This window comes from Emys orbicularis, chromosome 1 (genome assembly GCF_028017835.1).
Source record: "Emys orbicularis isolate rEmyOrb1 chromosome 1, rEmyOrb1.hap1, whole genome shotgun sequence".
Lineage (NCBI taxonomy): Eukaryota > Metazoa > Chordata > Testudines > Emydidae > Emys > Emys orbicularis.
In genome coordinates, this window is record NC_088683.1 from 39,114,175 (window position 1) to 39,129,665 (window position 15,491).

Genomic DNA, 15,491 nt, shown 5'->3' on the forward strand with positions numbered 1-15,491 from the left:
ACTATTTTAAGATTCAAATGTATGTAAATCAACCTGATTTTTTTTATTGTTTTAATTATCTGTCAGTAAGAAAGTTCAGAAATAAATGTCTTCAGTTTTAACAAGACTAGAGAGATAATTTAAAAAATTTTCTTATAATTATTAAATAGTTATTCCAAGACAGGGGTTCTCAAACTGGGGTCAGGACCCCTCAGGGGGTCGCGAGGTTATTACATGGGGGGTTGTGAGCTGTCAGCCTCCACCCCAAACCCCACTTTGCCTCCAGCATTTATAATGGTGTTAAATGGATAAAAAAATGTTTTTAATTTATAAGAGGGGCTGCACTCAGAGGCTTGCTATGTGAAAGGGGTCACCAGTACAAAAGTTTGAGAACCACTGTTCTAAGAGTACTCAGAAATCATGGAACTAGTTGAGAAGGCCAACTGCAGTTGTAATTACATTTTTCTAACACTGTGCCTCCATATTGCAGCAGTTTATATATTTTGAAAAACATTTTTATCAAGCTAAGAGACTCAAACATGCAATTCCAAAGATGGATAAATGATGGGGCAGTTAAGGATATCTGATTTTTTTTTTTAAATACTAACTTTCAAATGACTTGCAAGCCTCAAGTTGTACCATAGCTAGTCTATGTAAATACATGATCTTATTCTGACTATCATAATCTTTCTTCTCCCCTCCACTAGGGTTGCAAACTTTCTTAATCGCACAAAAACGAACACCCTTGCCCCGCCCCCTGTATCACCCCTTCTCTGAGGACCGCCTCCTGCTAACTCCATCCCCCCTCTATCACTCGCTCTCCCCCACCCTCACTCACTTTCACCGGGCTGGGGCAGGGGGTTGGGGTGCGGGAAGAGGTGAGGGCTCCAGCTTGGGGTGTGGGCTCTGGGGTGGGGTCAGGGATGAGGAGTGTGGGAGGAGGCTCAGGGCTGCAAGCTGGGGTGGGGCCGGGGATGAGGGGCTTGGGGTGCAGGAGGGGGCTCAGGGCTGTAGCAGGCTGTTCGGGTGCAGGAAGGGGTGAGGGCTCTAGGAGGCAGTTAAGGTGCAGGAGGGGTTCCAACCTGGGGCAGGGGATTGGGGTGCGGGCTCTGGCCGGGCAGCGCTTACCTCAGGTGGCTCCCGGAAGCGGTCGGCATGTCCGACTCCTAGGTGGAAAGATCAGTGGGTTCTGCGTGCTGCCGGTGCCAATGATAGCTGCAGAGGCGGTGCTTGGGGCATGGGCAGCACGTGGAGCCCCTGTATCCGGCCCTGCGCCTAGGAGCCAGACATGCCAGCCACTTCTAGGAGCTGTGCAGAGCCAGGGCAGGCAGGGAGCCTGCCTGAGCCCCGCTGACCAGACTTTTAGCGGCCCGGTCAACAGTGCTGACTGGAGCCACCAGGGTTCCTTTTCGACTGGGCGTTCCGATCGAAAACCGGATGCCTGGCAACCCTACCCCACCCCCACCCTTCTTTCCTACTCTTTATTATATTCATATTCTGCATCCTTTTACTTCACTTCTGGCAAATTCCACCAACAGTAAACTAAACAAAAACCAGCCTACAGTGCATGGGTCAGAAGGATGAACTACAAAAGGATGTGTTTAGTGGCCAACATTTTCAGCACTGAATGCCTAAAGTTAGGGTCTTTAATCCATGTGCAGTCACTTAAGTATGAATAACACGACTTTCAAAAATACTGAGCCCCATAACTTTCAGTATAAAGTAGTAATTTTTAAAAAGTTTAATTTTGCTACCACTTGTTAGAAATTTGGGGTTTTTTTTGTTTTTGTTTTTTAAGGAAGAATCCCCTTGCTCCTGCGAGAAATGTAAATTAACCAGACAATAGATTTTACTCATACTAAAGGTAACAGTATAGTTCATTTGCAGTGTATTAAACTTGCCCTGAAATCATATCATAATAGAATATTACTTTCTACTGTGGTAATTTACATGACAAATTTAGGATATCTAATTGAAAGTGTTCAAAATAACACGGATGTAAACACCAACTAAAATCTTACCTTCTTCTTCACCTTCTTGTTCTAATGCTGCACTTTCCTCTTCAAAACTTCCAATACCTGATTCTATTTGCGGAGGCTGGCTGTGTTGTTGACTTAGTTTGTTGCGAATAATGCTGATTTCTTTCTTTAACAGCTTTGCTCGTTTGCTCCTTGACCCACTGGATTTCATTGCACAGGTGAGATCAAGTTTTTCTAACAACTCTCTCAGCTGTTCTTCCAAGGACATATGCACTCTGTTAGCTGGATTCAGTAACCTATCCACTGAAGTCAAAACATGTGTAATTTAAGATATCTGTTAATGAGAAATTTTTGTACAAAAACTATACAAGAAAAAATATTTGTTAAGTTTCATGTTTTGGAATTAAAAATATAAAAATTAAAATCGGACTTTGGCCACAAGTTGATGCAAGTTTTATAGTCTCACTATCACTAGTGAAAAGGTGCCAGTGTAAATTCCCGCTATGCCATTTGCTACAACTCTTGTTAGTTAGCATTTTTTGCTTCAGACATCCAGAACTGGAATAGCAGGGACTCTATAGGTCAGGACTGAGGTGCACTGATGAGGTTCAACAAGGACAAGTGCAGAGTCCTGCACTCAGGATGGAAGAATCCCATGCACTGCTACAGACTAGGGACCAAATGGCTAGGCAGCAGTTCTGCAGAAAAGGACCTAAGGGTTACAGTGGATGAGAAGCTGGATATGAGTTGAAAGTGTGCCCTTGTTGCCAAGAAGGCTAACGGCATTTTGGGCTGTATAAGTAGGGGCATTGCCAGCAGATCGAGGGACATGATCATTCCCCTTGGTGAGGCCTCATCTGGAGTACTGCGTCCAGTTTTGGGCCCCACACTACAAGAAGGATGTGGAAAAATTGGAAAGAGTCCAGCGGAGGGCAACAAAAATGATTAGGGGACTGGAGCACATGACTTATGAGGAGAGGCTGAGGGAACTGGGATTGTTTAGTCTGCAGAAGAGAAGAATGAGGGGGGATTTGATAGCTGCTTTTAACTATCTGAAAGGGGGTTCAAAAGAGGATGGATCTAGACTGTTCGCAGTGGTAGCAGATGAAAGAACAAGGAGTAATGGTCTCAAGTTGCAGTGGGGGAGGTTTAGGTTGGATATTAGGAAAAACTTTTTCACTAGGAGGGTGGTGAAGCACTGGAATGGGTTACCTAGGGAGGTGGTGGAATCTCCTTCCTTAGAGGTTTTTAAGGTCAGGGTTGATAAAGCCCTGGCTGGGATGATTTAATTGGGAATTGGTCTTGCTTTGAGCAGAGGGTTGGACTAGATGACCTCCCGAGGTCCCTTCCAACCCTGATATTCTATAATTCTTTGATTCTAAGGGATGTATAGTGACGCCTGACCCATAGTTCTACTCATTATTAATCCCTCCCCTGCTTTGAGGAATAAAATCACTATAATTATTTCTTCTCTTTTCACCGACTTACATTTACTATTTTCTCAGTGTATAAGTCAAAATAAGACTTTTTGGGATTGCTCGTATTACAAGCGCAACCTGAATATCGAGTTTGTTTGCATCCTGTTTCATCCAACACCACTACTACACAAAAATACCTCTGATTCAGCAAGGTACATAAACGTTTACTTACATTTAAGCATGTAAACAGTCCCACTGAACTACTCAAGTATGCACATACATAAGTAACTTGTATATTTCAATGAGAGGACTTATGCATTGAAGTTAAGCACATGCTTAAGAACCTTGTTAAATTTGGGCCTAAATGTTCTGGAATCAGAATTCAATTGAAAAGCTTTTTCTTGATTATGGATGGGGCAGAACAGAGAATACAGTTTAATCTTTCAAAGGTATGATGTATCTACAGTGCTACAAAATAGTAAAAAAAAATGTTTCTGTCAGTAAACTAAACAGGTATGACTTGAACATGTGTAAGAACTACATAGTCTGACTGCAGTAAAAAAAAGTGCTTTTTAAAAATTATTTTAAAAACTAAACGTTAAAAATGCAGCTAACACTTTGATTATATTTCTTGACAATTGATCACTACAGTAATTTAGAAAGTTTCCTACCTTCTTCCCAGGAGAAAGGCTGGGGTGATTCTAGTTTAGGCTGTTCAGGTAAATGCATTCCAGTTTCATTATTATAACCGATCCCCTCAGCATCTCGCCTAGCTTGTCTCAGAACAACACCTCCTTGATCTCTTAATCGCACGGCAGCTCTATAGAATATTGTATCCTTTGCATTGTATTTCATACAGTTATCTATAATAAGATTAAAATCTTCTTCAAACTCATTAAGGTTTTTATAGCCTTGGGAATCTAACCGTTTTCTCATAGTAGATAAATCCATGGGATGTTTTATATGATCCAAATAATCTGGAACCTACAAATAAATATTAAAACATAAGATGTGTAAAAGTGCAGCTGGTATAACAATAAAATAATTGTATTGTGATGAACTAATCTAGATTTTTGAAATTTTAAGTATATTTTGTGAAATAAAGAAAGCAGGGAATCCAGTTTCTAATCTGAGGCCCTGATCCAGTAAAGTTTTATACACATGCTTAACTTTTCACATTATGAGACTACACAAAGTAAAGATTAGCATGGGCATAAATCTATGTAGGATCATGGCCTTAGTACTCTTACTGCCACATGTTTATTTATATATTGGTAGCCTGTTCAGACCAGTTAGTGGACTTCTAAAAGTGACTGACAATGAAACTTAAGAAACACTATTAATGTATATAAAACAGTGTATTTTTGTGATTGTGGAGGGATTAAATATTTTTATTGTATGCAAGTATGGTATATGAACTTGGTTTTTCTTTGGGAAATTTTGAACTTCCATTTCCAGAATAATTTAAGATTTAGTTTTAGGATTATTTGAAAAACAGAAATAAAAATGAAGACATCTTTCCAACTTCCTTCACCAAGCACGACATGTTTACATCAATGTTTAAACAAATTAAACTTTAGACTGCAAAATGAGTTTTAAATGTCCTCCTATAATATGTGTCTATGTTTAAATACTACAGAATTATTTATTTTAAGAACAGGAAAACCAAGCTATAAATTCTCATTGCATATTGTAAAATAAATTTACTTCAAATTATTTCCAATCCTGCAGTACAACTGAATAAAAAAAAATTAAATTCAGCTATATCAACATGCTATGAACTATGATGAAAAGATTAATTGGAAAGGCACCTCCTTAAGGTTTACTGGCTGAGTAAATATTCGAGCAGAATCCTTTTCCTGCAGCTGGTCCAGAACTGATCGCAACAGTACAGTGAATGGAGTCAACTGGAGCTCCATGGCGACCTGCTCAACCTTGATCTGAATAATGAAATATAAAAAACACCAAATAGTAAGTTATTTTTAAGTAGAAGAAGTGAATACAAATTATTTTTCCTCTCTCTCTCTCTCTCTCTCTCTCTCTCAAAAGTGTCTAATTCAAGTGAAATTGCAGCTTCACTTCCAAGGAGGGATTTTCTTAGTTATCTGAATGCGCTTTCAATCAGAGAATGGTTATAATGCTAGTGTAGATTAAATTTAGTAATTTTTCAAGAACTATTTAACAGTTCTAAAGAAAACAGGCTACAAAAAAGACGGTTACTCACCGTTGTAACTGTTGTTCTTCGAGATGTGTTGCTCATATCCATTCCAGTCAGGTGTGCGCGCGCCGCGTGCACGATCGTCGGAAAACTTTTACCCTAGCAACACCCGGTGGGTCGGCTGTGGAGCCCCCTGGAGTGGCGCCCTCATGGCGCCGGATATATACCGCAGCCGACCCAGCGCCCCCTCAGTTCCTTCTTGCCGGCTACTCCGACAGTGGGGAAGGGGGGCGGGTTTGGAATGGATATGAGCAACACATCTCGAAGAACAACAGTTACAACGGTGAGTAACCGTCTTTTCTTCTTCGAGTGCTTGCTCATATCCATTCCAGTCAGGTGACTCCCAAGCCCCACCTAGGTGGCGGGGTCGGAGTGAGACATTGCTGTGTGCAGAACCGCTGACCCGAAAGCAGCATCGTCTCTGGATTGTTGCACCAGCGCATAGTGCGCTGCGAACGTGTGCACCGAAGACCACACTGCAGCTCTACAAATGTCCTGGATCGGGACTTGAGCCAGGAAGGCAGTCGAGGAGGCCTGGGCCCTCGTGGAGTGAGCGGTGAGGCGTGGCGTCGGGACACCGGCCAGGTCGTAGCAAGCACGAATGCAGGACGTGATCCAAGAGGACAGGCACTGTGAGGAGACCGGTGAGCCCTTCATCCGGTCGGCCACCGCAACGAAGAGTTGCGTCGTCTTTCTAAACGGCTTTGTACGGTCAATGTAGAAAGCCAGGGCCCTGCGTACGTCCAAAGAATGCAGACGCTGGTCTTGACGAGTAGCGTGTGGCTTTGGATGGAAGACCGGGAGAAAGATGTCCTGGTTTACGTGGAAAGGTGAAACCACCTTCGGAAGAAAGGCAGGGTGGGGGCGAAGCTGCACCTTGTCCTTGTGGAACACCGTGTATGGGGGCTCGGACGTCAGCGCTCTGAGTTCAGAAACACGCCGTGCTGAGGTAATAGCTACGAGGAAGGCCGTCTTCCAGGATAAGTACAGGAGCGAACAGGTCGCTAATGGTTCAAACGGGGGCCCTGTGAGCCTGGAGAGAACGAGGTTGAGGTCCCACGTTGGAACCGGCTGGCGTATTTGTGGGTACAGCCGGTCCAAGCCCTTGAGGAATCTAACGACCATCGGGTTAGAGAAGACCGATGACGAGAGTTCTCCTGGGTGGAATGCCGAAATGGCGGCGAGGTGAACCCTGATTGAAGATACCGCCAAGCCCTGCTGTCTTAGGGACAGGAGATAGTCCAGTATGAGAGGGATAGGTGCCTGCAAGGGGGACGTAGCCCGTTGCTGACACCAACAGGAGAACCGCTTCCACTTGGCTAAGTAAGTGGACCGTGTAGAGGGCTTCCTACTTCCCAGCAGGATCTGCTGGACGGACTGCGAACATTGTTGCTCCGTCTGACTCAGCCATGGAGCATCCACGCTGTGAGGTGGAGCGATTGTAGGTCGGGGTGACACAGACGGCCGTGGTCCTGGGAGATGAGATCCGGACTCAAGGGGAGCGTGATCGGCGCTTGAACCGACAGCTCTAGCAGTGTGGTGTACCAGTGCTGCCTCGGCCAAGCGGGAGCCACTAGAATTACTCGTGCCTGGTCGGTGCGGATCTTGAGCAGCACCCTGTGGACAAGCGGAAATGGGGGAAAGGCGTAGAACAGGTGGCCCTTCCACGTTAGAAGGAATGCGTCCGACAGAGAGCCTGGAGCTCGGCCGTAAAGGGAGCAGAATGCGTGGCACTTCCTGTTGGCCCGGGATGCGAATAGGTCGACCTGGGGAAATCCCCACCTCTGGAAGACGGAACAGATGACATCCGGGCGAATCGACCACTCGTGCGTCTGGAAGGACCTGCTGAGACGGTCCGCCAGCGTATTCTGGACTCCAGGCAGGAATGATGCGGTGAGATAGATCGAGTGGGCGATGCAGAAGTCCCACAAGCGAATGGCCTCTTGGCATAGGAGCGATGAGTGGGCTCCGCCTTGCTTGTTGATGTAAAACATGGCCGTGGTGTTGTCGGTGAGGACCAGCACGCAACGGCCCTGTAGGAAGTTGAGGAATGCCTGGCAGGCTAGGCGCACCGCCATCAGTTCCCGGACGTTGATGTGTAGGGCTAATTCGGAAGCGGACCACAGGCCCTGGGTATGACGCTCCCCGAGGTGAGCGCCCCATCCTAGAGATGAAGCGTCCGTGACTAGGTGGAGGGAAGGTTGTGGGGCGTGAAAAGGCACTCCTGCACAGACCACTGCGCGATCCAACCACCAGGTGAGGGAGGTCAAGACCGAGGGCGGGACCGTGACCAGCATGTTCAGGTCGTCCCGGTGAGGACGGTACACCGATGACACCCAAGCCTGCAGTGGGCGAAGCCGCAGTCTGGCGTGGCTGGTTACGTAGGTGCACGAGGCCATGTGACCCAACAGGGTAAGGCATGTTCTTATGATGGTGAACGGAGATGCCCGCAGTCCATGAATGACGCGTGCGATGGACTGAAAGCGACCTTCTGGCAGAATGGCTCGTGCGCTTCTGGAGTCCAGGATCGCTCCAATGAACTCTATTCTCTGTGTTGGCACCAGAGTGGACTTCTCCCTGTTGAGTAGAATGCCCAGTTCGTGGAAAGTCTGTGTCACCATGTGGACGTGAGCTTGAACTTGGTCCCTGGTGCGGCCGCGCACCAGCCAGTCGTCCAAATACGGGAACAGCTGTACCCCTTGTCGGCGAAGGTATGCCGCGACGACTGCCAGACATTTCGTGAACACTCTGGGAGCCGAGGACAAGCCGAAGGGAAGGACTGCGAATTGGTAGTGCACCTTGTTCACTACAAATCGCAGGAAGCGCCTGTGAGGCGGATAAATAGCTATATGGAAGTAAGCGTCCTTCATGTCGAGGGCGGCGAACCAGTCTCCAGGATCCAGCGAGGGAATAATGGTCCCCAGTGATACCATGCGGAACTTCAACTTTACTATGAATTTGTTGAGTCCGCGCAGGTCTAAGATGGGACGTAGACCCCCTTTCGATTTGGGGATCAGGAAGTAGCGAGAATAAAACCCCCTGCCCCTTAACTCCTGCGGAACCTCCTCTATGGCTCCCATAGAGAGGAGCCCAAAAACCTCCTGTGAAAGGAGTTGCTCGTGAGAAGGGTCCCTGAAGAGGGACGGGGAGGGGGAGTGGGAGGGGGGGGCGAGGAAAATTGGAGGGCGTATCCCTTCTCCACCGTGCGAAGGACCCAACGGTCTGATGTTATAAGGGACCAAGCACGGTGGAAACGGGAGAGGCGATCCCGGAAGGGGGGAGATGAATCCTGGGTGCTGGTTCTGGTGCCGTCCTCGACCGCACCTTCAAAAGGCTTGTCTAGGCCCTGAAGGTGGTCTCGGCTGGCCCTGGTTCTGACCGGGTTGAGGGCCGGTCGACCGTCGCCTACCGCCTCGACCCCGCCTCCTGGCAAAGTCCTGTCTCGGGCGAGGCGGGGGAGGGTAGAACCTCTGAGGCTGGGGCCTGAAGGGTCTGCGTTGTGGACCCGGGACATGCATCCCCAGAGAGCGCATCATTGTTCGAGAGTCCTTAAGGTTTTGGAGCCTCGAGTCTGTCTTTTCCGAAAACAGGCCCTGACCCTCAAAGGGCAAGTCCTGGAGGGTCTGCTGCAGTTCAGGTGGCAGGCCCGACACCTGGAGCCAGGAGGTTCGCCTCATAGCTATACCCGACGCTAGGGTCCTAGCGGCCGAGTCGGCTATATCCAGTGAGGTCTGTAGGGAGGTGCGTGCCACACGCTTACCCTCCTCTACCAAAGTTCCGAACTCTTCCCTAGATTCCTGGGGAACCAGTTCCTTGAACTTCTCCATGGAGGACCAGGTGTTAAAACTATATCGGCTTAGGAGCGCCTGCTGGTTGGCCGCCCTAAGCTGAAGCCCCCCCGCGGAATAGACCTTGCGCCCGAACAAATCGAAGCGCTTAGCGTCCTTCGATTTCGGCGCTGCCGCCTGCTGACCATGGCGCTCCCGTGCATTTACTGATGAGACCACCAGCGAGCACGGTTGAGGGTGAGTGTACAAGTACTCGTGGTCCTTGGAGGGTACAAAGTACTTCCTCTCCACGCCCCTGGCCGTGGGGGGGAATAGAGGCCGGGGTTTGCCAGATGGAGGTGGCATTGGTCTGAATGGAGCGAATCAGCGGTAACGCGACCCTGGATGGGGTGTCCGCTGAAAGGATGTTCACGATCGGGTCGTGAACCTCCACGATCTCCTCCATCTGAAGGTCCATATTGCGCGCCACCCGGCGCAACAGGTCCTGGTGGGCCCGGAGGTCTATGGGGGGCGGGCCCATGGCGGATGTCCCCGCTACCGCCTCATCAGGCGAGGAGGAGGAGGATACGCCCGGTGGCAAGGGGTCCAAAGGCAAGTCTTGCTCCAGGTGCTCCTGGAGCTGGGCCTCGCTCGTCCCAGTGTCTATGGCCTGCGCCGGCGTGGGGACTGGAGCCTCCATGCCCCCTGGCGGGGGGCGGGAGATGGTGGCCTCCGGGGCTCTGGGCTCAGAGCGTGCCGAGCGGGAGGCAGACGGTGGGGCCCCTTGGGCTTGGTGATAGGCCCATGGGGTCCAAAAGGACCAGTGAGCAGGTCCCTGCGTAGGGTCCTCTGCCATGTCCTGCGAGTGCCCGAAGTCCGCCGAAGCCGCCTGTCCCTGTGGAGGGTAGGCCGATCTAGAGGCCCCTTCAGAGGAGTGGGACGCGGATCTTGACGGCCATGGCGGTGCCGAACGCGATGCATCCGTCCCCGGCTGGTGCGGTGCCGGTCGGTGCCGGTCGTAGGGCGATCTGTCCCAGCGTGCCGGAGATTGGTGCCGGGATCGGGATCGGTGCCGGTAGCCCCGCCGGTGCCGCGATCCGGATCTGGAGCGGGACGACGATCGCGACGACACCCGGTGCCGGGAGCGGTCCCTCGATCGGCGCTCATACCGGTACCGGGAGGTGCGCCTCGAGTCCGATCGGTGCCGGCGGTCGCGACGGTGCCGAGATGTGGAGCGGCGCCGCGAAGAGGACCTTGACCGCGAGTACGACCGGCGCCGAGGTGATAGTCGGCGCCGGGACTCCGAGCGGCGTCGGGACCTGCTCCGAGACCTGGAGCGGTGCCGAGAGTCCACAGGTGGAGAAGGTGGGCGCACTAATGCAGGCTTGCCTCTCGACTGCACAATGCGCGGAGCCACCGGTGCCGGGAGCTGCGACGGTGCCGGCTCCGTGAGTGCGATCAGGTCCCTCGCGGTAGTAAATGTCTCCGGAGTCGAGGGAAGACAAGGTTCCACCACCAGCCTAGGTGGTGAAACAGTCCGTACCGGACTCAACGGCCTCGGTGCCGGAGTCGACGGTGTGGCCGCCTGCTTTTGGCGGTCCAAAGGCGGACGCGGCTCTACCCCCGGCACGGGGGGAGCAGGCGTCTTCAGGGCAGCAGTGTCCTGAGCCTTGCGGGCCTTCTTATGGCCTGGAGAGAGAGATCGGCGCCGAGTCCCCTGAGGTGGGCGCGGTGCCGAAGTCTGCCGGTGCCGGGAGGACTTGTCCGCGGCGCCGGTCGGAGCCGCTGGGGCGCTGCGCACCGACGCGCTCGGTGCCAGGGCCGGGCGCGCCGAGGGAGGATCCGGGCTGAGCGCCGCCTCCATGAGGAGCTGCCGAAGCCGAAAGTCCCGCTCCTTCCTCGTTCGAGGCTTGAAGGCCTTGCAGATTGGGCACTTATCTGCGTGATGGGCTTCCCCGAGGCACTTCAAGCAGGAGGCGTGCGGGTCACTTGTTGGCATCGGCTTCGCGCAGGACGCGCACGGCTTAAAGCCAGGAGCCTTGGGCATGAGCCCGGTATGCTCCGGGGGGGAAAAAGGGGGGAGAACAACCCCCTTAACCCCCGCTAACAATTTACAACAACTACCAGCTAAATAACAACTATCTAAAGACTCTAACTACTATACAACTATCTAAACTATCTACAGAAATAAGCTAGACGCTAGGGAGTGTGGAGACCAGCTAAGCTGTGCTCCGCAGTTCCAACGACCGTCAGGGGCGGTAAGAAGGAACTGAGGGGGCGCTGGGTCGGCTGCGGTATATATCCGGCGCCATGAGGGCGCCACTCCAGGGGGCTCCACAGCCGACCCACCGGGTGTTGCTAGGGTAAAAGTTTTCCGACGATCGTGCACGCAGCGCGCGCACACCTGACTGGAATGGATATGAGCAAGCACTCGAAGAAGAAAAAGCGGCTTTACAGGACAAGACCAAATATACAAAAAAATAATAGCAACCAATCAAAAGAAAAATACATTTTTTTAAACCAGTGCGAAACTCAAACATGGTGCCACATACAAGCTGTATCAAATGAGTTTATAGCACTGATATCCAAAAGTAAAAATATTACATAATTCTACACCTAAGGTCTGTTCTACTTAAACTTACGGAAAAAATAAAAGCTGTTTATAAAGGTCAAAATCACTAATTACTTCAAAGGTTTGAAGTATCAGAGGGTAGCCGTGTTAGTCTGGATCTGTAAAAAGCAACAGAGTCCTGTGGCACCTTTAAGACTAACAGATGTATTGGAGCATAAGCTTTCGTGGGTGAATACCCACATGCATCTGACGAAGTGGGTATTCACCCACGAAAGCTTATGCTCCAATACATCTGTTAGTCTTAAAGGTGTCACAGGACTCTCTGTTGCTTTTTTCTAAGGTTTGATCCTCCTATAGGGATAATCATATATTGTTTTAATAACTGTAAAGAAAGTTTAACATAATCCTCTATAAAAAGTGGTTTCAGGATATTTTAAGAACGTTTTTCTAGTATTCAACGTTGAATAATCTTGATTTCAGTATCAGTGATACTTTCGATATGAAAGATTTCCTTTTAGATATCAACTGACTGACAAGTGGATTTATAGGACTTTGTTATCTTTTAATATATTAAGGCATTAAACTTCAGTATGTAGTCAAGACTATATTAACTCATAATGTAAGTGCAATTACATTCTGAAAAGTAATTTTGGAAAAATGTCATCCTGGGGTTTCATGTTTAATACGAGAGTGATTCCAGCGCTCCTGTGCCCCATTTACAACTAAGTTGTGGTTTTTGTAAGTGCCAGCACTGCAAACTCAATTTTGGCTCTGAGAGACATGCTGGGTTCTTTCCTTCTCACCTACCACCACCAGTATGAAGATTCTGCTGCCCAAATTATGCACTCCTTTACACTAGAGCAAAGCCACTGCCTTCATTATGTTAATACAAGTGTGAACGACTGGCCCTCACTCCCACTGTGCTTCTTTCCCCTCTGTGTTGTCTCTACAGGATTAACAGGAATTAAAAATACCAGTTATTTTTGACACAAAAGTGAATAAATGCAACACACACACACACACACCCTACTTCAGATCTGATGCGTAGAAAGGTGCTATTTTTCTTTACTTAGTAATGGACTGCCTTTAAAACCCAAACATAATGGCCTGAATTCAATCTAAATACTTTATACTACGCATGGTTTTGTTGTTTATTTAAAATCAATGAGACAAAGACAGTAGAGTCTTTTTCCTGTAAAAAAAAAAAAATCCATCAGCAACTTTCCTTTTCCTTCAACAAAGTTTCACCAAATTGAAGTTATCCATTTACCTGTTCTCTTTTTAATTTTTCACGTTTACGTATAAGTTCAATCAACAAACGTGCTCTCTCAAGATCATGGCGCAGCCTTTGCCAGTACTTTAACTTCTCCTTTAGGGCTTGCATTTCTTCATCATCTTCTCTCTGTAAAAAAATAACCACAGTTTCTAAAGTTGAAACATAATAGGAAATGCCAATTATTTTTTACTTATTTCTAAAAACAGCAAAGCGTTCTCTATTTTTGGCAACTCAAATATTGCATTCAAAATAATTATGGTACAAAACCCCCGCTCCCTTACAAGTTAGTATACTTCCTTACTACTTCTAAATTCCTTACCTGGGAGTAAGGTTTGACTGCTTTCAATTTCACACTAATAATTATTTATTATTGTTATAAATGAATGTCAAGTATCAGAGGGGTAGCCGTGTTAGTCTGAATCTGTAAAAAGCAACAGAGGGTCCTGTGGCACCTTTAAGGCCTGGTCCACACTAACCCCCCACTTCGGACTAAGGTACGCAAATTCAGCTACGTTAATAACGTAGCTGAATTCGAAGTACCTTAGTCCGAACTTACCGCGGGTCCAGACGCGGCAGGCAGGCTCCCCCGTCGATGCCGCGTACTCCTCTCGCCGAGCTGGAGTACCGGCGTCGACGGCGAGCACTTCCGGGATCGATCCCAGAAGATTGATTGCCTGCCGCCGAACCAGGAAGTAAGTGTAGACGTACCCAAAGACTAACAGAAGTATCGGAGCATAAGCTTTCGTGGGTGAATGCCCACTTCATCAGACGCAAGTGGGCATTCACCCACGAAAGCTTATGCTCCAATACTTCTGTTAGTCTTAAAGGTGCCACAGGACCCTCTGTTGCTTTTTATAAATGAATGTTTACTATGATAGCGCTCAAGGACCAACTAAATACAGGGCCACACTGTGTAAACGAAGAGTAGTAGACAATCCCTGTCCTGAAGAGCTTATAATCTAAATAGACAAGGTAGAAAGGAGAGAAAAGGGGTAGAATACACAAGCAGAATGAACAATGTGCTGACAACAAACGTTTTAGTTCCATAATTGGGGGGTGGGGGGGTTGAGGAGTAGGTTGATTAGGAGGGGAGAAGCTCAACGGAAAGAAAAGGGAAGAAAAGGTGGGGTGAGAAAGACAGGAAATGGGAGAAGAAGAGGATAGGTATGGTGTGAAGCTGAGGTGAAGAGACTGAGGGGGAGGGTTGAAGAAAACAGCCAATCAGCACATGACAGAGAAAGTCCAGTCAAAACTGTAGAATGTCCAAAGGAACAAAGGACCCTGCTTTCGCTGCTTCTGCCCCTACCAGCAGGAGTCTCTGGCTGGCTCCTCTATGTAGTCCCCGTTCACCCCACCCCACCCCCCAGGCCACGTGGGAGGCAAGGAAGGCCCCACCTGAGTCCTAGTGTCCCCAGAGTCTCCCCTGCCCATTTGTGGGTCCAAAGGAGTGCTGGAGGGGAGGGTGGCCCCACCTGGGCTCATGTTACTTTTAAGACAAAAATGAATTTACTTTAGAAAACAAACGGTGGCTGGCACTATAATGAGATACCAAAAAGTATATGAAACTCCTGGACCAGCAGGATTTAGAAGCACTGCAAGAAGCAGTCCTGGTAAAAGAAGCAGTTCTTGTCACTCTCAACTGACCCCTTTTTGTAAGCTAAGGAGTAGTATTGACTGGGCATCAGGAATGCTGTGACTCTGAAGAATTGGAAACAAAAAGCAAACCTCCCACACCCTCTCCAGTAGTGGGTAGCAAGGGAGGGAAAACATTAGACTTGGAAGAGGGATAAAGTTAGAAAGCTATTCTGACTATAAATGCAATGGATTAGAACCCTGAAAGTTTCAACTGCAGGAGGCAAAAACAATTTCAACAGAAGATCAATGAACAAAATATATGATAAGGATGTGTAGAAAATAATCAGTTCAAATAGATAACAAGAACAATTAAACCAGATTAAACAAATTGATAGGCTTTACGAACACGTGAACATAGATCTCCTTTCTAAGTATCCATAGAAAGACTAATTGTGTAATATATGAAGTATTTATCTATATTTGAACAAATATTGATAAGGCTATATGAAAGAAACAGTAACAAAAGAAGAGGAGGAGATTATTCAGGGTATTCAAAAAGGAAAAGCAAGTCACCTGGAAAGCCCAGAAATTAGACCTTAATCAAGAAATAGAATGATCTACTTACAGAGTACAGAATATCAGATTTTACAACGATATTTTGGAGCTAATCCAAAATTTTGTCAACTTGTCTGGAACTGTCTTCTATT

At 48.1% G+C, this 15,491-nt stretch overlaps 1 protein-coding gene across 1 annotated transcript in view; it reads right to left on the bottom strand.

Moving 5' to 3' along the window:
- BRD1 (bromodomain containing 1) overlaps positions 1–15,491 on the bottom strand; it is a 117,087-nt gene that overhangs the window by 52,292 nt on the left and 49,304 nt on the right. Inside the window, exons 4-7 of the mRNA XM_065423195.1 lie at positions 13,204–13,335; positions 5,188–5,316; positions 4,048–4,360; positions 2,001–2,261 (exon numbers count right to left, since the gene is read on the bottom strand). Of these exons, the coding sequence (XP_065279267.1) occupies positions 2,001–2,261; positions 4,048–4,360; positions 5,188–5,316; positions 13,204–13,335 (835 nt within the window). The remainder of the gene's footprint in view (positions 1–2,000; positions 2,262–4,047; positions 4,361–5,187; positions 5,317–13,203; positions 13,336–15,491) is intronic.